The sequence below is a fragment of the Neolamprologus multifasciatus genome, chromosome 7, assembly GCF_963576455.1.
Source record: "Neolamprologus multifasciatus chromosome 7, fNeoMul1.2, whole genome shotgun sequence".
In the NCBI taxonomy this organism is placed as follows: Eukaryota; Metazoa; Chordata; class Actinopteri; order Cichliformes; family Cichlidae; genus Neolamprologus; species Neolamprologus multifasciatus.
Genome location: NC_140445.1, coordinates 40,329,224 through 40,356,696, shown reverse-complemented (window position 1 = coordinate 40,356,696; position 27,473 = coordinate 40,329,224). Strand labels below are relative to the sequence as shown.

The window sequence follows — 27,473 nt, the reverse complement described above, 5'->3', positions numbered from 1 at the left end:
AGTCATGCATTTCCTTTCCCTCTTTCAACAGTGGAGTAATGGGCTAGAACAGACGTTCCCAAAGTGTGGGGGGCGCAGAGCCATTGCAGGGGGGGCGCGGCATGAAAAGGGAAAAAAAAAAACAACAAAAAAAAAACAACGCTTGGACACTGCTAGCACGGGGCGCCCACACAAGCGCAAAGCAGGAGATGAAGCTGAATATGTTTCCAAACCAACTTCATTCTAAGCCAAAGACTAGAAAATATGGTGAAGCATATCTTCCCTTTGGTTTTACCTGCACAAGTGCCGAGGTAGGTCTCCCTGCAGGATTGGTTTTCCCTTCGTCGGGAGCAGCACTGGGCTGTTTAAATCACGGACAAACAGTATCCCACATTCTTGATTTGTAGTTCACAAACACTTGTTGTAATTACTAACTACTCCTGACATTTTGGAGATGCTAGCTCTTTATACAGTAAAGTTACAGTGGGATACAAATAATATCAGGCTGATCCTGCCACAATTTGTTCCCCCGGTTCAAATCACGGACAAACAGCATCCAACAGTTGTTTATGTTTTTGAACCCATTTTGCAGAGGGATTTTTTGAAAAATGTATTGATAGCAATGTTGAATATTATTACACAGGAAAAAAAAACAACTACATGTAAAATAATTACACCGTGACGCCTCTGCCTTTGGAGGATGTGTTCTTGCGTGCGAGGGGGGGCGCGAACATTTTTCTTGTAAAACAAGGGGGGCCCAGCAAAAAAAGTTTGGGAACCACTGGGCTAGAAGAACTGGGATACAGAAAAATGCCCCCACTCTTCCTTCTGCATTTTTTTTTTAACTAATCTTAGTCAATTACCTTTTTGTGTACTTGCTTTTTATGTTGTATCCATTTTTAGTATCACAAGAGTAAGAAAAATTCCTGGTAGAAGCCTTTTGCAGAAGTGCTGTTTCTTAATAAAGAAAATGAAAGGTTGAAAATGAACTTTGGTGAAAGTGTGGTATTAATTATGCAAAAATATTGAAGTAAATTGAATTTTATTTATATAGCGCCACATCACAACAATAGTCACCACACGTTGCACCTTTAAGAGATAGAGATATTTTAACACTGACCTCTACAGCTGGCTTTAATAACACAAACATGTTTTAATAAACTATTGCAAAAGTAAAAAAAGGTAAAGTTTATCAGTTTGTCCACATCTGTCGCCTTGTCACCAAACCTCAGTCAACAGCTCTTCAATTCTGCTTTTCAGGTCTGAAGTCCTCCAGATTTCACTCTTTATTTGCTCTGATTCGTTTTCCACACTCTTGAGTCTCTGCTCTGTTCAGCTGTGGTTCCTCTGTTGCTCTGTACAACCAGCAATCCGTCAGGTTTCCCATAAGTACATAATACACTCTCCCGTAGCCCAGTACTTCATGCGTGACCCATTAAACCAGCAACAATTATCCATCTGTTATCTAACTGCAGCCTGCTAGTTCCCACGGTAATGGCGACAGATGGCTAATGTGGCTATTGGGTAATTGTTCATAGTTGAACAGCTAATGTTAAGGTTTACTACTTAATTACTTCCCAAGAAGTAGATTCTGTTCATCTGGACGTCACATTTTCTGTGGGAGAAACATTTCATCACTCATCTAAGGGACTTCTTCAGTCTCAGCTGACTGCAGGTTTCCCCAACCTTATAAACAGTCCTATTGAACATCATATCATGAAGGCCCTGAGTTCAAATTCAAATTTTATTTGTCTCACACACACACACACACACACACACACACACACACACACAACCATACACAGTATGACATCGGGGTGAAATGCTTGTAGCTGTGCAATGCCCGACCATTAAATGACAGAAAAAAGTTTTACAGTATTTACAATTTACAGGTTACTACAAAATTTACAAATTAACTTAGAAATTTACAGTAAAAAATGTGCAAATAGCAGAAAGAGATTATAAAGATTATAAATTATAGGAAATGTGTGGTGGTGCATGTGGTGATGTGATGTGTGTGGGAGAGTCCAGTCCTACACCTGGTTCAGGGACCGAATAGCCTGGGGGAAGAAGCTCCTCCTCATTCTCTCTGTTTTGGCCTTAAGGGAGCGGAAGCGCTTCCCAGACCTCAACAGTGAGAAGAGTCCATTGTTGGGATGGGAGAGGTCCATCATAATCTTCCTAGCTTTGGACTTGCACCGCTTGGTGTAGATGGACAGCAGGTCAGGGAGCTCTGATTGAATGATGCGTTCGGCTGAGCGCACCACTCTTTGCAGATCTCGTCTGTCCTGCTTGGTGCTGTTCCCAAACCAGGTGCAGATGTTTGCCATCAGGACGCTCTCGATGGTGCAGCAGTAGAAGTTCTTGAGCACCTTCAGTGGCAGATGGAAGTCTCTAAGTCTTCTGAGGAAGAAGAGACGCTGACGGGCTTTCTTAACCAGGGTGTTGATGTGACAGGACCATGACAGGTCCTGAGTGATGTGGACACCCAGGTATCGGAAACTGTCCACTCTCTCCACTGGCGTGCCACTGATGATGAGGGGTTTGTAATTCCTCGCCTGCTTTGTAGTGAAGTCCACGATCAGCTCCTTAGTCTTGCTGACGTTTAGGAGGAGGTTATTCTCCTGGCACCAGTTCTCCAGGTTCCTAATCTCCTCCAGGTAGGCCGTCTCGATGTTGTCGGAGATCAGGCCTACAACAACAGTGTCGTCAGCAAACTTGACAATGGAGGTGGTGTCTGAATTGGCTACACAGTCATAAGTGTACAGTGAGTACAGCAGGGGGCTTAAAACACAGCCCTGAGGCGCTCCAGTGCTGAGTGAGATGGAGGGGGAGACTTGTTTTCCCACCCTCACTGATTGGGGTCTGTCTGTGAGGAAGTTGAGGATCCAATGACACAGTGATGAGCTGAGTCCTAGATCCGTCAACTTGGTGAAAAGCTTAGAGGGAATTATTGTGTTGAATGCTGAACTGTAGTCCACGAACAGCATCCTAACATAATTCCCTCTGCCAGTGTCCAGGTGACTCAGGGATGTGTGGAGCAGGTGAGATATGGCCTTGTCTGTGGAACGATTAGTCCGGTAAGCAAACTGAAGTGAGTCGATGGTGGCAGGAAGTGAAGAAGTGATGTGATCTCTCATCAGTCTTTCAAAACACTTCATCACAATTGAAGTCAGTGCTACTGGGCGGTAGTCATTGTGGCAAGCGGGCTGTTGTTTCTTTGGAACAGGAACAATAATGGACTGTTTGAAGCACTTGGGAACTACAGCTTGGGCCAGGGAGAGGTTGAAGATCTCTGTGAACACCGGTGCTAGCTGGTCAGCGCAGGCTCTCAGGACCCAGCCAGGGATTGCATCTGGTCCTGCTGCCTTCCTGGTGTTCACCCTCCTGAAGGTGTTCCTCACGGCATGCTCTGTGATGATGAATGCATTTTCTTCACCGGTACACTCCGAGCGCGCGCAGCCATTTGTTGTTTTAATTGCTGCGGCGTCGAAGCGAGCATAAAATGTGTTCAGCTCATCAGCCAGTGAAGCATCGGCATTCATCATTGAAGAAGCTGGTCGTTTATAGTCCGTTATAGTCCGCAGTCCTTTCCACAGGCTCCTAGAGTCGCACTGTCGTAGCTGTGACTCTAGTTTTTCCCCGTAGCTCCGCTTTGCCTTTCTGAACGCGCTGCGCACGTTGTAGGACGCAGCCTTGTATAGGTCCATATTACCAGAGACGAGCCCTTCATTGTAGACAGCGGTGCGTGAGTTAATGTGGTTATCCCAGTTGGACATTTGTGAAAGCTGGGAAGCCACCTAAAGAATGCTCCAGAGAGAGATAAGGATAGCTGCTGCATAAGTGACAACCTTTAGTGATCCCAGCAGTATCAGAACAGCTGAGATACATTTCTGTAAGTACCTCGTCTCTGTGGCTTTAAAACTCTAAAACACACTGCGCAAAAATTGGTCCACCCTAAGGATCTGGTCACCTGGCACAAGTAAATAATATAGTGTACGCTGTTAAGTGCCAAATAAACTAAAAATAAACCACTGGTGAACCAATAACTGGTGAAACCAAAATAGCTTATTGGCTAAATGTTGGAAAGACTTTGAAGAGCAAAATTACTGCACAAGAAGGCTCCATCTCATCTGTGAGACAAGGTGGTACTTTTGTTATGTCTTGGTATTTATGGTTGCAAGAAACACACTGACATTTCTTCAGTTTTGGAAAAAACATCAGGATGAATGCAGAAGTAAAAAAATACTGGCAGCCACCAGTGCTACCCCTCAGCCTCCCAGTAGACACACCTATCATATCAGTTTCAAAGTCCTACTTCCTTGAGCTACCGCATTCATAAAAATTCAGCAAACTTGACCTCTGACCTTGAGGTCAAGGTGACGGATTCAAACTCGTCCAAGATTCTTAGTATCTGCACCTATGGTATCAATATGAAGCTCTTATGTTGCCTCATTCTCAAGTTATCACATTCACAAACTCAGCTCTTCATGCCACCTGCACACCCAGCTGACAACACTAACCCATCAACCTTTTATGACTGAGTCACTTATTCAACTAAATGCAATCAAACACATCTGATGACTTTTAATCAACCTGTCGGAAAACTATCCTTGTCGCGTAAGACGGGAGTGGCTTCATAGTGCAGTGGTTAACACAATCTAAATGCTTACTAAATCTAGATTGTGGCAGGAGCTATCACAGCCTACACATTAAAACTGTAAAATTAATTCAGCCCGTAATAATGTATGATCAGTAACTCCTTGTATTATGAGGGGGATAATAACACACAAACTAGATAGTTAAAAGGGAGCCATGTTCAGTGAAGCTGAGAAAACATATGAAATAGCTTAATTTTTATTTTATTTTCAATTTTCATGGTTATGCTCATGTCCACTTCTCTCCCTATAATAATTTGTTATTCTACTTTTTCTAACAAAACTGCTCCCTCTGTCAGCTATAAATCAATAACATCAAATGAGGCATGTAAGAGTGTGCTGTAAATTGATTAACTACAATAAAGAGGCTGAGGTCACATGCCTACAGCAAACAGAGTTTATTGAAACAGGAACTGAAGGAGTCACTGAGTGGCTGAAGGAAAATTTCTGACAGGCTACTCCTTGGTTGTGACTGCAGTGTTTGTCAAAAACAATTCTCTAACTATCACGTTTGGCTGGAGCTGGAAACCATAGTCCTTCAATGAATTTGGCTTAGTTTCTGTTCCATTCTTCTCCTTTTGCTACAGGTTCTCCAGCTCACAGCAGATCACCAGATAAGAACAAGGTCTACAGTCACCTGCTGCAGTGTATGATGGAGACATTAGAGTTTGACTATGAAACACGTCTTTCTGGAGAGGAAAAGGACCTGAACAACAAAGCCTTGTCAGCCTGCCAAAAGAAAAAACACAAGAGGGAAAGGCCATGTCCAGCTCGCTAATAGCAACGCAACATTCAAAATAAGGACAAGGAGATTTTCAGTCATAAACAGAGTGAATGTTGTTCTCTCAGATGAAATTGTTAAAATGTAAAGTTTATGTGAGGAAAACACTTGACTGAGTGAGAGAACTACACCCAGCTAAAATAACTTAATGATTTAGGCTAAAATGAAGTTGGCCAACTCCTAAAAATACATTAATAATAATTATTGAAACATTTTTGTTTAACAAATTATTAAAAATAACAGAAAAACTATATTTTTGACAAATAAGAAGACAGAGGCTCACTGTGCACTATAAAAAGACAGATCATTTTATCTGTCTACAAAACGTCCATGAGCTTGATACTCAACTTTTTGATAACAGTTTTCATGTTAGACCTAGCAAGCCGTACTAACCTGACAGTCAAGTAGTCATTTCTGTTCTACGTCTTTGATGTATAAAAGAAACGACCAGGATTCACATTTTGTCTTGTAATTACTAAATTAATGCTTATGATGCAACTGCTTCGATCCAAGCACCTAAACAATGGAATCCAAAATGTAGTAAAATAAACACTATATAGATATATAAATAACATAAATATCTTATTTTAATTACAGGCATATAGATGAGAGAAAGCGAGAGACGGAGACTGTTGGGTGAACTCCATTCACTCCTATCAGAGAGAGAGTGGCACACTGCGCTCTAAAATCATGAAATTATCTCAATAAACACCACCTCCGCTTTCATCGAGGAAATAAAACACGGATAAATTTTCAGCTCTGACTTAGTTTTCTAGTATTTTTCTACTTTCAACAGAAAATGTTATTTGCTGCATCAAGTGACGTCATACACTGCGTTACTCACACACACCATGAAGAATATATTCATACTGTAAAAACAAAAGCTAGAAAAACACATCCACTAATTACAGATGATGTATTTCTTAACAATTTTCATGACAGATGAATTTTTTCTTTTCCTTTTTATTCTCGCTGACGCTTCCGTTGTGAATATCTCAAAAACAACAGGAGGCTTGCATGGTTAGAAGTTGCTCAGCAGAGGATGAGGATTGGTCAAAAAACATAACACATGTTAACTTACAAAGAAGGAAAGCACATAGCATTTTCATTTAAATAGATATTCTTTAAATAATTCAAAATAAAAGCTAATGCTATGCCAGCTTCTAGCTTTGCTTGACAGTGTGTAGAACAAGCCTGATGACATACATCCCCAAAAACTTAAAAGTCAACCAAAAACAGCTGGAAACCTGTGTGGTTATTACGGTAAACTCGGCTGTCTTTTCTAAGAATGTTTTACTTTATAAATTGATTTACTGTGAGCAACACAAATATTAACAGATGGAGAGTTTTGCTGAAGCACACTGACCAGCACAATCATAGGATGCGGTCTTTGTGTGGGGATTTCTCCAAAACGTGTTGATCACAGTTTTTGACAGTCTGGTATAGTAAGTAGCTCATTTGTAATTGTGCTGGGCTTGCCTGTGTCATTGTTTCACAGAATAACATTATCAAGATGTAGTGATACCCAAATTGGCCAAAGGTGTCGTGGTGGAGATGAGTTCGAAGCCTCGATACAATTCCGGCACAAACATGCTTCAGTGATTCACAAAGCCTCGCTTTGCCCATCACTAGACCTTGTTGACAAACCCACAAGGTCATAAAAACAGACAACATGGACGTCTGTAGGACTACTCGCGCTGATGACATTCATGCGACTCGGACCAGAGTAGCCTCTAGCTGACTCACAGATGCAGAAAGTATTATCCTTGTTTGAAACAACAAAGAAGCCAACTTTATAACCACTCAGCTTGATCTTTGACATTGTTATGTAAATAAATATAATCTCTCCCATTTCCAGATTAATGTTCTGTCATTTAACTAGACTTACCTTGTATTATTAAATTATCTATAACATAATAAATGCTGATTGGAGAGGCTCTTTGTGAATTGTAAAGGACCCAAAACACTAGATTCACAACTGCTCTGATTTACTGAACCAGATGATGGCTTCCTTTATCTAAACATGTGGAAAGATCCTCCACACTGTTTGCTTTTCACACTGCTGCAACATCTATTTATGCCCACCATTAAGGCGCAGGAAGCCGCTGCTGAACATCAGGTGTAACCACTCACGTATGGTTATCCATACATTGTGAGATGAGCCATAACCCAATCCCTAACCTTAACCAATAATCAGTAAAAAGAAAAATGTGCTTATGTTTAAATAAACATTATTTGCCTAGCTTTTGTGGTCTGTGCAATGAACTGACGACTCCTACATATGTGGTAGAATTTTTCGACAACGCGCACGCATGCGAATTAAGGCAATGTATGATACTCAGATGTGTATGCTGAAATGTCAAAACATCGGGCTGCACTCCAGCTCTTCACAAATACATTCACGTGATTCTAATGTGGGCAAACAGAAGGAAACTATTCACATAATCAGCTGAATCGTCACGGACCGTGTTCAGGGCATCCTGCAATCCAATCTAGAGCTGTGTGTTTGGCTAAAATGATTTGAGCTGGCTACTAGCTCCTTGAATGTGTCATACTCTTAGTACAATCAACCTAGTTACACTAGTACATCCTAGTGGTAGTGTGCCAATTCATAGTTTGCAAACCGGTCGCAACCAATAGCAAAGACCAACCGAGAACACCAGCGTGCTGTGTGAGAAACATGCAGGAAAGTGTGCACCAGTGTACAGAGCCCCCACGGAGATCTAGTATAAGTCAACCAACAAGTCCCACATTCTCTAATGTTGTAAAGGCACTAACAGAGTGAGGCCCATAACATCACAGAAGCTAAAATAGATTTCTTATCCTAATTTTAATTTATGTTTAATGAAAAAAAAAAAAAAGAAATACAAAACAATAGTTTGATATAGTTGAATAGTTATTCAATACTAAAAATATCTAAATGTGTTAAATATTGATACCAACAGTGTCATCTTGGCCTCTTCAAGCTTACCGAGAACTTCATCACTCCTTCACTCACTAACGGCTGAAGTTTATCGTCATCACACTGAACAACGTTTTTGGGGAATTTTCAAGAGACGTGTGAAGCTCTCGTTTGAACAACATTAAAGTCTTAAACAGGTATCATAGACTTCAACATTGGTCATTCAACTATTAACAATTATCTGAGTGCCACATTAGTCGTCTTTTGTTATTAGCATAGTTGCCATCATGTGGTGTTTCTTCAGATTCCAATCATTCAGTCCAATAAAGGACACCAAACAAGAGTTAACAGCTGAATAAGCTGTTTGGCATTGACAGAGAAGGCAAATCTTTCCTGGAGGCAACTTATTCAGCTCTGCTGCTCAATCCACAAAAAGTCATTTTCCTTACAAATGCAGGACCATTTAAGTGGAACTAAACAGGCTTACCAGCAGTGTAAGATGTATATGCATTTGTAGCAATGTTACAAAAAAGAAATAGACAACCAAACAGATTTCCTTAAATTCTGTGCTGTAATGCAGATATATTACGAATGGGTTCATAAATCTGCCTAAACAGAAATAATATCTCTTGCAACCACAGATTTTAATGAGCTGCAACTCGTAAAACAACATTTTTGTAAAAAAAAAAAAAGAAAAAAAGAAAAAGTTTTGTTTAAGCATAAACTCTTTCTCTTGTGTCTCTCTTATGACTTGCAGACTAGCAGGTTGCTTCTCCCCTGCAGATGCGTCAACTCCTGCCGCAAAAAAGCGGAGAAAAAAGATGAGAAATGAATTGATTATCTGCTGAAAACGACTTGTGAAATATTCCAAGTTGTGTGGCACTGTATGCTTTCAGGGTATGACCGTGTAATCGTGATCTTGTTAGACTTGTAATACCGGTTAACACAACTAATCTCCCCAAGCGTAGCAATACCTGAAGCCGCTGCTCTGAGCAGTTGCGGTGAGAAGAAAGGAGAGCCACGACGGAGGACGGCGTTAAGCCGAACGGTGAAACTGGAGGTCCGGTAAGGGTTAGTAAAACATCCTCCGCACGGTCATTTTTGCTCCCCTGATGCCAAGAGAACTTTCCCAAGCTCCGGTCTGGGAACGCCGCTACGAAAACCCCTGTAACATTCTGCGAACCTTCACAGGATGTCCCGTCGTTTCTGGGTATATTTAGTTAAAATTGACGATTAACTGTGGATTAAATATAAACCGAATTGACCGGTTGGTTCTAGTGATCACAAAAACGATGCAAAGTTTTCTCGTTTGTGTTGACTTTTTAGACTGGTAAGACCAATTGCTTCCAGTTAACACATTTCCAGTGGTAGACTGGTTTTTGCATAGCAGACACACAACAGGTGTGCAGCAATAACTCACCTTCTGCTGCCGACGGGACATGTCGGTGGGCTGCTTGGCGTTGAACGGGTAGGCTATACACCGGAGGACGAACACATAAATCTGCAGTTTTATTTTCCTCTCCTCTTCCTCCTTCTGAATGGACTCACGTTTCCTCTTTTCCTGTTCTTCATCTGTAGCGCTGTTCAGTTTCGTACTTTTGCCGGCGAGGCTTCCAGGTGTCGCGGAGCGCAGCTGCTGGCTGCCCGGGGGTCCCGTTTCCCGTTTCTCTGCAGAGGAAGAGGCGTCCGGTTTCCTCTGAGGCTCTAAGTCGGACTCCCCACCAGTGTCTTCGCTAGAAGACGAATCTAACATAGTGCACTGTGTCAAAATTCTGCTTCAGACTGAGAAAAAAGTCAGGAAACAATTTTTGAGCGTCTTTTAGTTTGTTTTAGTCGACGTGGCCTTAACGTCTGCGTAGGTTGCAGGCGGTGGCGCGCTCTGAACCACGACTTCGGTGGAATGTCAGGTTACTGCGGAAAGCAAAGGTAGGCGGAGTTTTCATTGTTAAGAGGTGGTCTCCGCGTGCACTTCGTTCCTTCACAGCTTTAAAGAATGCGTTGGCGCGTGTACAATGTGTTGTGCCCAAAACTAATTTCCAGTGTTTGTGTTTTTTATGTATTATATCTTTGCTTATGCTGATAGCCTGCAGTCAACAGGATTTAAGAAGGGGCTGTGTGTAAAATAAAGAAATGATCTGTTTTGCAAGTTTGTAAGTCTTTATGGCTCTGTGTTATTGTACATACTGTGTTCTACATTATAATCAATTCAGTCCTTTTTGGCTGCTTAAAATATCTCTATATAACTGTTATATTTATTGTAGCTTCTGTTTCCCCCTCGACCTGATCAATCTTGAAAAAGTGAAATGTGTATTTTTGATTATTGTTTTGAGTGTCATTTGTCAACATGGTGATATAAATTTATGATCATTGTTGCAATAGGGGTGGTTTCATCTTATTCACTTTTTCAAACTGACCAAGGACTTTATCAACTGGTATCAGCGCCGATTCCAGGTTAACACAAAATCAAGAACTGGTGGTGGACTTTTAGAAAGACAAACATACTGGGAATGGGCATTGGCAAAATGGACTGATATAAGCACCTGACCAATAAACTGGATTGGACTAACAATTCAAAGGCCATCTAAAACAAAGTACAGGGCAGGCTGTATCTGCTATGGAGACTCTCAGATCTTTTAGAGTAAAGACATATATAGATACACATACATACACATCATATATATATTGGAGGTATACCAAGGGCTAAGAGAAGGGCTCAAGAAGATGTGGAGAGTGAAGGTAACAGTGGTCCCAGTGGTGATCGGAGGACTAGATGAGGTGACTCCCAAGTTAGGTGAGTGGCTCCAGCAGATCCCAGGAACAACATCGGAGCTCTCTGTCCAGAAGAGGGTAGTCCTAGGAACAGCTTAGATACTGTGGTACACTGACACCTCTACAGGAAAACATGTCTATTAATCATGGTGTTAGGGGGAGCTCCCTCTCTCTCTCTGCCCTCCCCTTCTATCCAGTCTTTAAGTCTGACATCATTAGCTGTTTCCAGTTCCAAACTTCGCTCCAGGTCCCAAAATCAAACGAACACTGCGGCATCACTGAGAGTTACAAACTGTCTAAATTCTTTCATCTTTAATAAAATGATCAGTGCTGCTGCTTTACCAGGTGTAACAATTAAGTTTAACATCCAGGCATCCATGAAAACAGAATTTATGAAATTTAATGGAGTTAGAAGTTAATAGGAAGTTAGCTCGCTAGTTTCCACCTAAACATGATATAGCATGTTCTGACTGAGAGATCACTAGCGGCACAGCTGTTAGTATAATATAAACAGTGCTAACTTTTTTCCACTCGACAGGAGTTAACGCAAGAGTTCCCGATGGTTAGGGACAAATGCAATTGCATGGCAGGATGCTGTAAATGGACCAAACTTCAGTCGGAAGAACAACTGAGATAATCCATCCACAATTAGTCATTAATATACTGCTGGCATGGACTGAGCTGTAGCTATATTGTAAGAACTGAGCTTTAAAATTAATAGTGATTATAAAATATATATATATATATATATATATATATATATATATATATATATATATATATATATATATATATATATATATATATGTATGTATGTATATATATATATGCAGTGTTGGGAAGGTTACTTTTAAAATGTATTCCATTACAGATTACAGAATACATGCCCCAAAATGTATTCTGTAACGTATTCCGTTACGTTACTCAATGAGAGTAACGTATTCTGAATACTTTGGATTACTTAATATATTATCATGCTGTTTACAACTACATGAATGTACTATTGCTGTGATTTATTACTGTTACTGAAGGTCCGCGGCTCCGAACCGTAGTAAAGGGACCTCTGGCTAATACGGTGGGTTCTGTGTCGGGCTCGTAGCTGAAAACTAGCTTTACTTTGTTGTCTGGGTCAACTTTGCTAGCGAGAGACAGAGAGAGGCGTTGAAAGGCTGCTCCAACGGAACTTATTGTTTCAGAGGAAAACACGAACACGGTGTACAGTCGAGTCTTAATAGCTTACTTACAGCTGGGCTCGTCAGGCGCTCTTCTTGGCTGCAGTGGTTATTATTATATTTACATGCTTCCAGCATGTATGATAGCTCATACTTTTCCTTTTTCTCCCTCCCTTGCTCACAGACACATAACGTGTATGGCAGTCCATTCTCCCTGCAGCACGGACTACACTGCCTATGATGCTACATTCTTCAGAGCTATACCTGTAGCATTCTGCCACAATATGAAACAGGGAAGTACCGCCGTGTAATCCATTTATTTCAACAAAGTAACTGTATTCTAAATACCACCTTTTTAAACGGTACCTGTAACGGAATACAGTTACTCATATTTTGTATTTTAAATACGTAACGGCGGTACATGTATTCCGTTACTCCCCAACACTGTATATATGTATGTATATATATATATATATATATATATATATATATATATACATATATATATATATATATATATATATATATATATATATATATATAATCCTCCACAACGTGGACATTGTGGAGGATTATAAAGGATTATAAATACCTTGGAGTACACATAGACAATAAACCGGACTGGGTTAAAAACACTACTGCACTTTACAGGAAGGGCCAGAGTCCACTCTATTTTCTGAGGCGGCTGAGGTCCTTCAACATCTGTTGGACAATGCTCAGGATTTTCCATGAGTCTGTTGTGGTCAGTGCGATCCTCTATGCTGTTGCATGCTGGGGAAGCAGGTTAAGGGTTGCTGATGCCAACAGACTCAATAAACTGATCCGCAAGGCCAGTAACGTTTTGGGGATGGAGCTGGACTCTCTTAAGGTGGTGTCAGAGAGGCAAATGTTGTCCAAGATAACACAAAGTTGGACAATACGTCCCACCCACTGCATAACATGCTGGCTAGCCACAGGAGCACGTTCAGTGAGAGACTGAGATTACCAAAAAGCACCACTGAACGACAAAGGAAATCATTCCTGCCTGTGGCCATCTCCCTGTACAACACAATCTAATACACTGTAAACACTGCTATAGTTACATCTTTTTGCACACACTCTTTCTTACTTATTAATGTTGCTGTCTATTTTCTTGATATTTATTCATAACCACATCTGCCAACCCTGGATATTTATTATTTGGTGATTTGTATATATTGTATACAGTGTTGGGGAGTAACGGAATACATGTACCGCCGTTACGTATTTAAAATACAAAATATGAGTAACTGTATTCCGTTACAGTTACCGTTTAAAAAGGTGGTATTTAGAATACAGTTACTTTGTTGAAATAAATGGATTACACGGCGGTACTTCCCTGTTTCATATTGTGGCGGGTCAGGACTGTTTGGGTTTTGTTTGACAGTTATGCTCTGTTGTTCCAGGTGGCAGCGTTACGGTTGCCATGGTTACAGGGTGACGCTCTCTCTCTGTGTGTTTCCTGGGTGAGAGAGCGCTTTTTTGTTGTTGTTGTGCTAAGCTAATAGGCAGAATGCTACAGGTATAGCTCTAAAGAATGTAGCATCATAGGCAGTGTAGTCGGTGCTGCAGGGAGAATGGACTGCCATACACGTTATGTGTCTGTGAGTGAGGGAGGGAGAAAAAGTTGTCATGTACGAGTTGTCATCGAGCAAAAACGGGAGCTGGAAGCATGTAAATATAATAATAACCACTGCAGCCAAGAAGAGTGCCTGACGAGCCCAGTTGTAAGTAAGCTATTAAGACTCGACTGTACACCGTGTTCGTGTTTTCCTCCGAAACAATAAGTTCCGTTGGAGCAGCCTTTCAACGCCTCTCTCTGTCTCTCGCAAGCAAACTTGACTTAGACAACAAAGTAAAGCTAGTTTTCGGCTACTAGCCCGACACAGAACCCTACGTATTAGCCAGAGGTCCCTTTACTACGGTTCGGAGCCGCGAACCTTCAGTAACAGTAATAAATCACAGCAATAGTACATTCATGTAATTGTAAACAGCATGATAATATATTAAGTAATCCAAAGTATTCAGAATACGTTACTCTCATTGAGTAACGTAACGGAATACGTTACAGAATACATTTTGGGGCATGTATTCTGTATTCTGTAATGGAATACATTTTAAAAGTAACCTTCCCAACACTGATTGTATATATTGTGGTATTCCTTATATCTTAACATATTGTATTGCTAATAGTCTAGTCTGTTTTTGTTTTTGTTTCTATTAGTGTTACTGTACTGGAGCAACCATAACCCACATAATTTCCCTAGGGATTAATAAAGTATTCTGATTCTGATTTATGTCTACTGAGGTATTTCCATAATGTTTCATTGCTTCCTTTTTTTATAGGAATGTTTTCTTTGAACACTAAATAATTTCTGGAAATACATAATAGATATTCATTGATGATCCTTAGATGACGGCCTTTAGTTTTTCTACAATATGTTGCTGGCCTCTTCTGGGCAAAATGATAAACTGCAGCCATGATATTTACACAAACAGCTTTATTGCAAGCATTTTCTGTATTTATCTATATCTATGCATCTATAGAAAGCTATCATGCATGAACAATTCAAATATACACATAATTATCTAATAATTCACTGGCTTTACCAGAGCTGGCATGCTAGATTCTTGTGTATTCACTGAGGTGAAATGGTGTTTAGGCCTTTTTCTCAATGAACTGTCAGTTTGGATTGCGTGTACACAGTCCGAGCTGGTGTGCCTCATCTCTTCTGGAGGTAGTGTATGAGGACTTTCTCTGAGCTCAGAATGTGACTGGGTCTTTTGAAGTCCAGCGACTGCAGTTTCTGGATGCCTACGTACACACACATGCAAGCACACACAAAAAGGGAGGTGTTTAAACTGCCATGTCAACCAGACTTTATTATATTTATGCACATCAGTACACTCTTTTTCAAGAATATAGCAACAATGAAACTTTTTACAGTACATTTGATTATAAACCAACTTGAAGTGTAAGTCGTATATATATCAGCTTTTTTATACCTCTACAGTAACAGTTTCTGAAGTGTGTAAAATGTGTTGCATAATGACAGAAATTCATTGGAATAAATGAACTTATTACTGCTTCTGAGTACAGTAAATTATTACCGTTCACATTAAGACTTCTGTTTCAATGTTCTTAGTTTCTCAGTCCAGAAGTAAAAAGCCACTATCAAGGGAGTTGCCATAATGAAACTATTTGTTTTCAGGTTACTCTGGATACGTTTAGAAAGGCCCTGTAGGTTTTTGTCTCATGGTAGCCTGGCCTTCAGATTTCCTGCACCAGCTATACTGTGGGTGTGATATTTCATAAAGAATTTGAACTTTGCACACAGCCTCTGGAGGACAAATGGTGTCACTGCCTCTATGGATGCCCTTTTCGGGTTGTGCTGCTCTCTTCCAACAGGAAAGAGCTGTGTCCAGACTGAAGAAAAAACAACCCAAACTTAAAAACCTTTATTTTCACAGGTTTACATTTACTGTCTGTGTGTATAAACGGACTGGTTCTTATATAGTGCTTTTCTACTCTACCTGAGCACTCAGAGCACTTTTATACAACTTGCCTTATTCACACCCATTCATACAAGTACTTTTTTCTGTGCTCTTTCTATCTAACATTCATATACATTCATACTCCAAGATCGGAGAACAACGTGGGGTTTGTATTTTGCCCAAAGATGTTTGGCCTGCAGACTGGACCAAACCAACAACCTTCTGATTAGCAGAAGACCTGCTACAGCCACCCAGTGTGTGCAGGTGTGTCTGTGTGTGTGCATGCACAGGTGTGAGAGTTTGTATGTTTGTGTTTTAACTTCAAAACTTCAAGGTTGACTCTTTATGACATTTTGTTTTGTTGTTTTTGCTATAAGACATTGTAGACCTACATTCCACCATCCATCACATTTCTATCACTAATACATTTCAGGGTTGTGGGGGACTGAAGCCTATCCCAGCTGCCATGGGGTGTAAGGGGGGTACACCTTGGACAGGTCACCTGTCTGTCACAGGGACCTACACACTGTTCTTTTTTTTTTATTATTATTATAAGCCCATTGTAATGAAATATGTTTTATAAATAAAATGGACACTGATACTGGTAAATGGACTGGTTCTTACACATCCCTTTTAAATTCTACCTGGGCACTGAGACTGCTTTATACAACTTGCCTCAGTCATACCCGTTCATTTAAGCACTTTTTTTCTATCCTTTTTCTACACAAGTGCTTTCTATCTAGCATTCACACTTCCATGGATGCATTGGAGAGCAACTTGGGCTTAATATCTTGACAAGGATATTTGGCATCCAGATCAAATGACCTGAGCTACAGCCAATCCATATTGACGCTGATGCTTTGGGAAGCCTGTGTTCTGGCTGTCATGGCCGTCATCTCTTTGCCCTAACCTCAACACAGGTATAGGTAGGTGGATCAGTGGACTATGTATATCTTGCCAGTCAATATGCAATTCAAGTTCTCTGAAAGTAAGATACCAATCTGGAGCTGTGGGCCTCAGGAGGAGGAGCGCATCAGACCATGGTTAAAGAATTGCCAGAGACTAGCAACGTGGAAGTGGCCACAACAATAATCAGGTAATGAATGTCAGAGTCTCTACGCATTTTTTAAACCACATCCCTATCACCTCTCTGTAGTGCTGTGTGCATGAGCCTGATGTACACGACTTCCATAACTCGAGCCGGAATTTCTCATTTAGATGTTACTACTACATGTGAGAACCAGAAGCTGTAAGAAGAGGAGAACAAAATAACAAACACACCTGATTTTAAGTAATATAGAAACTGCATAATTTTCATACATCATAATGATGGATGGAAATGCCCTGCAGGTATGCTGGTGAAAGCCATTAGAGAGAATCGTAATCCTTGGTTTATACCCATGAGCCTTGTGAGACAAAAGGTCAGCAGCAGAAGATTGTATATAGATTTCAGGACACTGAACACTGTAACGAAAGAGGATTCACCTGGCCTACATGTGTGGAATGATTTCTACCATTAATGGTTGCAAGCACAATATTTACTTGTGTGTGCAACCCGTTTTACTTATCACACACAATGATGGAGGTTTAGAGAGTAATTTGGGATTCTCTTGCTCAAGGACTCTTACCAGAGTGGAGGAGCAGGGAGTCAAACCATTAACATTCTGAGTAATGCATATACTATTATATATTGTACATATATTTATTAGTCTCAGATTTAGCCATTCTTATATTTTGCTTGTTTTATGTTATTGTATTTTTGCACAACTCTGTTGCTTGTGAAGCTCGCACACAAGAATTTCACTCGCATGTACTGTACCAGTGTACCTGCACATGTGATGTGACAATAAAAGTGATTTGATTTAATGTTAGGAGCAGTTTGGTTTGGGTTCAAGGAGGGAGGGAGCATATATTAGCCAGGGGAAACCTACACACAGTAATGCCAACTACAGTTTATTTAACTGGAACTTGAGGCCATTAAATGCTGCAAACTGAGAAGGATAATTTGACAGGAGAATGCTTTACAGTGTACTGACAATAACTTGCTTGCCAAGTTATGGACAGCAAACCGAATACAGCAGAACTATAGAGAGTAGCTCAGCTTGCCTCTTTTGATATGAAGTAGTGTAAGGAATAAATATTGTCTTTCCAGTTTTCCAGCAGGTTCCTGGTCAGTTTCAGTGCCCAGGAAAATATGATTTCACAGGAACTGGGGCGAGCAACCATTGAGCTAAATACTGTAAAAGAATGTAATGGAGAGTCTAAGAGCAGTGGATGGATGCCAATGACCCCGGCATACTACTGTTTAAAAGGTATATATGATCTTGCCGGATAAGACAGCATGGAGTGTTTGTCGCAAAATGTGTTAAACATGATATACTTACTAAAGCCAGCTGACACAGAGCTGCTGGTTAGAATATCTGATCATTTCAGTTCAATTCATTTTCATTTATTCCAATTTTGAAGAGAAATCTCTTCACAACAGCCAACCAAATGATCGACACTCTCCAGGAGATCGGCGTATCAATATCCAAGTCTACCATAAAGAGAAGACTGCATGAAAGTAAATACAGAGAGTTCACTGCAAGGTGCAAGCCACTCATAAGCCTCAAGAACAGAAAGGCTATATTCGACTTTGCTAAAAAACAAACAAACAAACAAAAAACATCTAATAAAGCCAGCACAGTTCTGGAAAAAACATTCTTTGTACACATGAAACCAAGATCAGCCTCTACCAGAATGATGGCAAGAAAAAAGTTTGGAGAAGGCGTGGAACAGCTCATGATCCAAAGAGAACTACATCATCTGTAAACCATGGCAGAGGCAGCGTGATGGTTTGGGCGTGCATGGCTGTCAGTTGCTCTAGGACACTCGTGTTTATTGATGATGTGACACAGGACAGAAGTGGCTGAATGAATTCGGAAGTGTTCAGAGACATACTGTCTGCTCAAATCCAGCTAAATGCAGTCAAATTGATTGGGTTTCATAATGCAGATGGACAATGAACCAAAACCTGCAGGCAAAGCAACCCAGGAGTTTATTAAAGCAAAGAAGTGGAATATTCTTGAATGGCCAAGTCAGTCACCTGATCTCAACCCATTTGAGCATTTCACTTGTTGAAGACTAAACTTCAGACAGAAAGGCCGACCATGAAAGAGCAACTGAAAGCTGCTGCAGTTAAAAAGGAGGAAACCCAGCATCTGGTGATGTCTATGATTTCAGGACTTCAGGCTGTCATTGCCAGTAAAGGACTTTCAACCAAGTATTAGAAATTAACATTTTATTGTCAGTTATTTAATTTGTCCAATTACTTTTGAGCCCCTGAAATAAAGGGATTGTGTTAAAAATCCTTTAGTTCCTCATATTATTATGCAATCTTTTTGTTCAGCCCACTGAATTAAAGCAAAAAGTTTGCACTTCAACTGCATCTTGGTTGTTTCATTTAAAATTAATTGTGGTAATGTACAGAACCAAAATGATAAAAAAGTTGCCTCTATCTCTCTATTTATGGAGCGAACAGTAATAACTGCAGTTAACTCAGAAAGACCAGTTGGAGAAAAAGAGTCAAAATAAATATCACTGGTCATGTAAATAGCTGTACATGATGTTATGTCTGTGAGTAGCATCTCACATTCTCTTCTTTTTCTTTCTCGTAGACTGTCACGGTTCTGGGTCAGTTTCTACCCAGTATTTTGAGTTTATAATGTTTTGGTTTCATTTTCCATCAGGGATTGTTTTCTTGTTCTCTTGTTGTGTTGATGATGACGATTATGTTTATTATTAGGGTTTCATGTTTCTGTTTATTTGTGTTTAGGATTTGTTCTTCGGTTGTGTCTGCTTAGTATGTCTAGTTCCATGTGTCATTTTCTGTCTGTCTCTCAATGTCGAGTCTGCGTCTTTGTGTGATGGTTTCTTGTTCCTGTTTTATTGTGAAGGTCTGCGTCTCATGTGAGTGTGTTCAGTTTTACCTCTCGTCCCGTTAATGATTCCCAGCTGTGTCTCCCACCTGTGTGTAATCTCCCTGTGATTTTCTGAGTGTATTTAAGTCGTGTCTTCTGTGTTTGTAGTTGCTGGTCCGTCTGTGTTTCCACCCTGCTTCATCTGTGTGTTTCCCTGCAGTCTACCGTCATCTGTTTCCGCCCGCTCTCATTCATGTCCAGGTTCGTGTTCTATAGTCAGTTTGTTCCCAGTTTAGTTTAGGCTTTGCTCCGTTCGCCGTTTGTCCATTTCCTTTTTGTGTTTAATAAACCACCCTCACACCTGTACAAGTGCCTGCGCTTGGATCCTCCTTTATTTTCCACACGGCTCATCTCACTCGCCGTGACATAGACATACAAATGCACAAACACACAGACATCCATACACGCAGATGCACATGAATACTCAAAAATAGTAGCATATAGCAATAGTCAGTAATATCAGTAGGATTATTCCAGCTTTTGATGAGCACCATTGACAGTAACTACAGTCAGAGGTCCAGGGAATGAACACGTTTATCTAAATTGTTCCTATAACCCACACAATTTTCTTTCACTAGGCTATCAGAAGTCCACGACAGATTTAGCTCTACTAACGAAACATAAAAAGAGAGAAGCACAGAAGAGCAAAAGAGAGAAGCTCACTGACCACAAGCCCTCACAGACTAACTGGATGGATCACCATACCAAAAGAACACACTAATTTACAGAACTCCTCATTCAATGATCAGTTTATAGACCAAAATGGATTCTAGTCCATAATACCTTCTTCCAGTCTTCAGTAGTCCAATGGCGGTGTTTCATTGCCCAGAGAAGCCTCTTTGTCTTATTCTGATGTCTTAGCAATGGCTTTCTTGCTGCATCTCATCCTGTCAAACCTACAGCTCGAAGTCTTCCTTTCACAGTTGAAGCTGAGACTTGCTAACTACGACCACTATTAAGCTGTGAGCTGCCTATCACGCAAGCTGTTAACTCTCAGAAACTTGTCCTCTGGTTCAGTTTTCAGTAGAACTATTATAATATGTTCACTTTAACATAACACTGAATATGGGGGAACTGTCCTCACTGTGAATGCTTACAGGCTGCAGCCTATGAACAAATGAAACTACTTCAGCTGTTCACAGTGGGTCACCACAGCAGGTAGAGCTCCATATTTGATATGGCAGACTTACATGAACTGACAAAATGTCCCTCCAGACACAATCCTCTCCGGATTTGGATCTCCTCTTTGGGTCTTTTGCTGTTCAGCCAAATGTGTAAACCACTGTACTGTGGTGCTACTACATGAGTGAAATACATGATGCATATTTTGGAATGATATTTCATCTTTAGGCTGCTTCTTTGAGGTTACTATTGCTGTGATTTGGCACTATATAGAAAGAACTAAATTTAACTGAATTATCCAAAAATTGATTATGACTGCGGATTATGCTAAATAAGTTGTAATTCAGCTCTTCACTTTTTTTTTTTTTTTTACCTGGTGCTGAGTGGCGAACTTTTGAAGTTGAAGTCTTGAAGCTGTGAAGTTTTGAAGCTCCCATTCTTGTGGGGTTTTTTGTTTGTTTTTTTCCTTTTGCTTTTTTTAATGACTTCATCGACAGCTACATTTTTTTCCTCTGTTTTTTTGACCACAACAAAGAGTGGGAGGGAATCTCAGTATTTTATTTGTTTCTATAATGGCTGACATCCCATGTAAACATCCCATGGGACATGACCACATGGTAAGTAACACTCTACACTCTCTCTGTAGGATCTACAAAACTTCTTCAGTCATATTCAGTAAGGGCTGACTTAGACTTTCTAGTCCTGTGAAGGAACGTTTCTATGGCTTGAATATTAAACTGTTAGAATGCACAGAGGAAGCTTGTCTTTGCTGTTGCAATTTGAAACCAACATGTTGTTTGGATTTCTTCATCACCTGAGGCAGAGGTCCTCCAAATGACTGTGGTTGTGGTGAATGGATGCAGATAATTAATGGATTCAGGCCATCCTGCGACCAATTACTGCACACGCAGCTGAGCACTTTCATCTATTTCAACTCCACTGAAAATTTCAGAAAATCTTTCATTTTCTATTTAATCTCTTTATTGTATCATATTAAACTATGACTGTCTGAGATCTGATTTTTTTCATTTTTTACTTATCTATACATGTATCTGTCTATTTATGGCTGCTGTAACATGTACCGCAGGCCTTCAAGGTGGCTGCAGTTAAACCTTTACTCAAAAAGCCATCTCTAGACCCAGCAGTCTTAGCTAATTATAGGCCAATCTCCAACCTTCCTTTCATATCAAAAATCCTTGAAAGAGTAGTTGTCAAACAGCTAACAGATCATCTGCAGAGGAATGGTTTATTTGAAGAGTTTCAGTCAGGTTTCAGAGTTCATCACAGCACAGAAACAGCTTTAGTGAAGGTTACAAATAATCTTCTTATGGCCTCTGACAGTGGACTCATCTCTGTGCTTGTCCTGCTAGACCTCAGTGCAGCATTCGATACTGTTGACCATAATATCCTATTAGAGTGATTAGAACATGCTGTAGGTATTACAGGTACTGCACTGCAGTGGTTTGTATCATATCTATCTAATAGACTCCAATTTGTGCATGTAAATGGAGAGTCCTCTTCACACACTGAGGTTAATTATGGAGTTCCACAGGGTTCAGTGCTAGGACCAATTCTGTTTACATTATACATGCTTCCCCTAGGAAGCATCATTAGAAGACATAGCATACATTTTCACTGCTATGCAGATGACACCCAGCTCTATCTGTCCATGAAGCCAGATAACACACACCAATTAGTTAAACTGCAGGAATGTCTTAAAGACATAAAGACCTGGATGGCCGCTAACTTTCTGCTTCTTAATTCAGATAAAACTGAGGTCATTGTACTCGGCGCTGAAAAGCTTAGAAATATGGTATCTAACCAGATTCTTACTCTGGATGGCATTACCTTGGCCTCCAGTAACACTGTGAGGAACCTTGGAGTCATTTTTGACCAGGATATGTCCTTCAACGCACATATTAAACAAATATGTAAGACTACGTTCTTCCATTTGCGCAACATCTCTAAAATTAGAAATATCCTGTCTCAGAGTGACGCTGAAAAACTAGTTCATGCATTTATTACTTCCAGGCTGGACTATTGCAATTCATTATTATCAGGATGTCCAAAAAACTCACTGAAAAGCCTTCAGCTAATCCAAAATTCTGCAGCAAGAGTACTGACAGGGACTAGAAAGAGAGAGCATATTTCTCCTGTTTTGGCTTCCCTTCATTGGCTTCCTGTTAAATCCAGAATTGAATTCAAAATCCTGCTCCTCACATACAAGGTCTTAAATAATCAGGCCCCATCTTATCTTAATGACCTTGTAGTACCATATCACCCTATTAGAGCACTTCGCTCCCGCTCTGCAGGCCTACTTGTTGTTCCTAGAGTATTTAAAAGTAGAATGGGAGGGAGAGCCTTCAGTTTTCAGGCCCCTCTTCTGTGGAACCAGCTTCCAGTTTGGATTCGGGAGACAGACACTATCTCTACTTTTAAGATTAGGCTTAAAACTTTCCTTTTTGCTAAAGCATATAGTTAGGGCTGGACCAGGTGACCCTGAATCCTCCCTTAGTTATGCTGCAATAGATGTAGGCTGCCGGGGTATTCCCATGATGCACTGAGTTTTTCCTTTCCAGTCACCTTTCTCACTCACTATGTATTAACAGACCTCTCTGCATTGAATCATATCTGTTATTAACCTCTGTCTCTCTTCCACAGCATGTCTTTTATCCTGTCTTCCTTCTCTCACCCCAACCGGTCGCAGCAGATGGCCGCCCCTCCCTGAGCCTGGTTTTGCCGGAGGTTTCTTCCTGTTAAAAGGGAGTTTTTCCTTCCCACTGTCGCCAAAGTGCTTGCTCATAGGGGGTCATATGATTGTTGGGTTTTTCTCTGTATCTATGAAGCGCCTTGAGGCGACTTTTGTTGTGATTTGGCGCTATATAAATAAAATTGAATTGAATTGAATTGAATTAACACAAGAATTTCCCAGAACGTGAGATAAATTGGGCATGGTTAGAGTTGTTGATATTTTTTGGCCCATTGATAAGGCACTTCAAAGTTGGGTTACGTGAGTGCAATTTCATTCCATTTTGAATGGAAACAAGTTATTCTCGGTTTATTTTTTGTACTTTTTGGTTATCTTTTCTGTTATTCTCAAGTTGGTATGAGGAATCCATTTCTTTTTTAGTACCCATTTCACCTACCTCATCTCTTCCTTATATATCCCTTTAGAATAACTTTGCTTAAGGATACTATGTTAATAAGTCTTTCAGAAACAGAATGAGATAAAATCATGCCATACTGTACCTCGGATCACTGCATACCAGCCAAGGAGGCACTGCTTCAAAACACTGTTATTGTCCTCTGAGACAAACCTCCTGCCATCTGACAACAAAAATTGGAGAAGACACTTTGTGCTAACACTGAACTTCTTACATGTATGATTCTCAGATGTACTGTAAAATAAAAAAGTCAAAGCTAACACAACTAACAGCTGAACTCAAGAGCTGCTACGGGAGATCAAGTGTGTTACTGATATGTTTTAATAAACATGGTTCTGGGGCGCACAAGCGAAATGAGAATTATAGGAAGTGACATGTATAACCAGATTTACTTCTTTTAAACAACCCTATCTCAACAAGCTTGAATCATAAGATGTTCTTTTATTACATCAAAATACATTGTGAAGATTTTGTGTTACAAAAGTATACAAAATGTAATGCATATGCAATAACAGTAAACTGAGTGCAAAAAATTGAGACATATTATTAAAAAGTTGGGATGATTGTTTTTTAAAAAGTTTAAATTAGACCTAAAATGAGTTTGACATCCCCGATATATAGACAAAAAGCGTCTGTGTTGTGGTTAAACTCACGTTTGCCCTTTAAGTACATCATGGACTGAGGGCCCCAGTGGATATTCAGCTGAAGGGGAAATACACAACAAATGTTTCCTGGTAAAATATGTGTTACAGAAAATCAGTGGAACAAGTGAGTGGCTATGAGTTTTACCTTCTGCGTATAACAGTAGTCAACAAACAGGCAGATGACTAAAGTACATGTCCAGATAACTGCCACTTTTGTCATCTGTGAATAAAAAGCAAACAAAAAAAATGTTTGTTGTCCAATATTTTGTATCCTGTACATCAACATGCCAACATTGTAAGAATCAGAGAAATGTGTTAAGCTTCATATCACTTTATCATGCTGAAGAGCTGAAATTGGCACATGTTGAATGTATGTTGCATATTTTATATACATGTATCTGTAAATAAAATGTTTTCAAAAATCCAAGAATAGGTTACCAAAGTTGTTGCCTTTAGTTTAATATAATTCATTCATTAATGACAAATCAGTAACACAGTAGATTAAAATAATTGTGTCTATCTAATTGAAATCCAAATATAAAATAATGTAGTAGCTAAAGACATGAAAAAATGTCATACACACACACACACACACACACACACACGCACATATATGTGCGTGTATGTGTATATGTATATGACATTTTCACAAAAAATACTAAAAAAGCTGATGAATCTACTTTAAATAGGATGCCCCCAAAGAAACAAAAAAAAACCAAACTAATAAAAACACACAGACACACACTTATTTCCACTTACTATATCTGCTGTAGCGATAGCATTCAATCCAGTTGCAGCATGTGTGAGTGTGGGTCAGAAAGATATTCCAGTCTGCTTATATCGCCAATGAAAAGCAGGAGTAACACGTTCGATCCAGCCCCACATGAAGCCTGGCAGGACTCCTGTTTACTAAGAGCTAAAAAACAGACTGACGTCAAGACTGTGATGTGCAGTGAGGAACATCAATCGTGGATCTGTTATATGAGGTCTATAAGTGGTGTGTTTGTGTGTGAATGTGTAACATTGTCCCAGTGAGTAACAGATATTTTATATTTTTACTGTTTTATTGCTGCTATTTTCATAAAATGTTTCCTAATATCAGAAATTATTATTCCTAAAAGTTTCTGTCATTCATTATCATTTATTGTGTCATTCGTTATCTGAGTCCATGGCCCTAATTTTCAGCTCATACATTCTAATAAACTGGAGATGTAAATGTTATACATGCATAACTTCACAACAATTAATGCATGACTTCTTTTCATGTGTGTGTGACACATGAAAAGAGGTAATTTTGCGATTTCGTTGACCAGGTGCTGTCCGCCGTGCTTGAGCATTTCTGCAGCATTTCTGCAGACACCATGTCCAGACCCGGTGCTTGTCCAAGTCAGTGGCTCAGTTGGGTGTACTGAAGGTGAACGTGCTATCGACTGGCCAAGGTGTTCAAGTTCAAGTGTTCAAGGTGTCTTTGAAGTGTTACAACCAAAAAAAAACCCATTATAGTAAATGTACATCTGAAAGGAATGGCTTTATATCAGATGCCACCACAACTACCTAAACTTTACTTCAACACAAGCTGATTATTTCTTTGGACAGTGTTGCAGCCTCAATGTGTGTAACACTTTCTTTTTCAGATCTAGTTGCTATCGGGAAAAGAAAACAGCTTAGAAGATTGGCTTAAAGTAGACATTGTAAGGTGTTGTGGTGCGGATGTGGAGAAGAGAGGACCCAAACAGAGGTTGATGAAGGATGTGCACATTTTTTAATGTAAAGGCAGGATGAACAAAACATGAGACTGACTGACTGAAGGGTGAACTAACTCAACTGGAAAACTGGCACGCGGGATTGACGATAACAAGACAATGAACTGAGGGAAACTGAGGGCTTAAATACACAGGCTAATGATGACGATGATAAGAGACTGGTGAGTACACAGCCGAACTTAATCTAACTAATAACACAGGAAGCAGAACAAGAGATAACGCACGTAGACAGGTGGTTAACACAGTAAGACAGGAAACACATGGAAAATAAACAGTGAATATGAACAAACTGAAAACACTGGGTCCACAACCCATGAACCCTGACAGACATAGAGATAAAGATGACTTTATTGTTGCTATACTTCGGCATCGTACTTTCTAGTTAGCTAACTTAAATTAATGCAGTTATATTAGCAGCAACCAGCCAACCCGGTGATGTCACCCTCGCTGCTAGCACATAATAGTGCTATACTTCCTCTACAAACTTTAAGCCCTTTTTTCTTAAATCCAGCTTCAAAGTGTTGAGTGTCTCAGTGCTGAATTTGACAGCTGATCACAACAATTTCTATGCTGATCCCAGGAAATTTAGTGTGGTGATCAGTCAATAATCTGATAAGGCTAATTTGTTCAGTTTGCTGATTACCCTCGTCATGGTCCCTGGGTCAGAGTTGTTGTTCTGGACTTATTTTTGAAAGTGTAAGATAATGATGTCTGGTTCCTGAATATATTTTATAGACTTTCATGAGTTTTGTGTTTTAGCTTAGGTTGACTGTCTCTCACACAAAATCACCATGAAAACGCAGCACACATCCCGCCAATGACTCAATTCCTCATAAACCACTGAATCAGGAAGTTTTGGACATCACTGATCACTTGACTGTTCAGACGAACCAACCCTCGGCACAGTGTTTTTGAAGCAGTGTGTTGATTTTTTTTGACACATGCACCTGAGCTTCAAATGGACCATCACTAATTTAAATTGTCTTTTTAAAGAGTTCCTGAATTATTTTATAGTTAAAAATGTAGAACAAAAATATTGTTAAAGCA

General features: G+C 39.9%; 2 protein-coding genes across 7 annotated transcripts in view; both read right to left on the bottom strand.

Annotated features, from left to right (window-relative positions):
* The window catches only part of cadps2 (Ca++-dependent secretion activator 2), a 149,505-nt gene extending 137,753 nt beyond the window's left edge, over window positions 1–11,752 (bottom strand). For 2 of the 5 annotated variants that reach the window (XR_014874911.1, XR_014874912.1), the window contains exon 1: window positions 9,741–10,287. Coding sequence is in view for 2 of the 5 variants with exons in the window: in XM_085165256.1 (XP_085021382.1) it covers window positions 9,741–10,073 (333 nt within the window). In the remaining 3 variants the exon portion in view is untranslated. Of the gene's footprint in view, window positions 1–9,740 lie in introns of all 5 variants that reach the window. The other 3 variants (XR_014874913.1, XM_085165256.1, XM_085165254.1) reach the window with 3 other exon arrangements.
* A 1,072-nt stretch (window positions 11,753–12,824) lies between these two features.
* LOC146514906 (spexin prohormone 2-like) lies at window positions 12,825–27,416 on the bottom strand. 2 transcript variants are annotated; one of them, XM_085165273.1, is made up of 5 exons: window positions 25,423–27,416; window positions 24,809–24,883; window positions 24,673–24,721; window positions 24,105–24,182; window positions 12,825–15,094 (listed from the first exon to the last, which is right to left on the bottom strand). In XM_085165273.1, exons 2-5 carry the CDS (start codon window positions 24,881–24,883, stop codon window positions 15,003–15,005), a joined length of 294 nt encoding a protein of 97 aa, XP_085021399.1. In that variant the 5' UTR covers window positions 25,423–27,416; the 3' UTR covers window positions 12,825–15,002. The 2 variants fall into 2 exon arrangements, with proteins under 2 accessions (XP_085021399.1, XP_085021398.1); XM_085165272.1 differs by having other exon boundaries at window positions 24,809–27,416.
* Window positions 27,417–27,473: the final 57 nt, after the last annotated feature.

Bases quoted from the DNA above. Each gene is read 5' to 3' on its own strand.
- LOC146514906 (XM_085165272.1), bottom strand. From the start codon at position 24,949: ATGTTGATGTACAGGATACAAAATATTGGACAACAAACATTTTTTTTG. The intron at 24,722-24,808 runs GTAAAACTCATA...TTTCCCCTTCAG, and splicing joins ACTACTGTTATACGCAGAAG to CTGAATATCCACTGGGGCCC. The intron at 15,095-24,104 runs GTACAGTATGGC...GTGTGTACGTAG, and splicing joins CTGGTATGCAGTGATCCGAG to GCATCCAGAAACTGCAGTCG.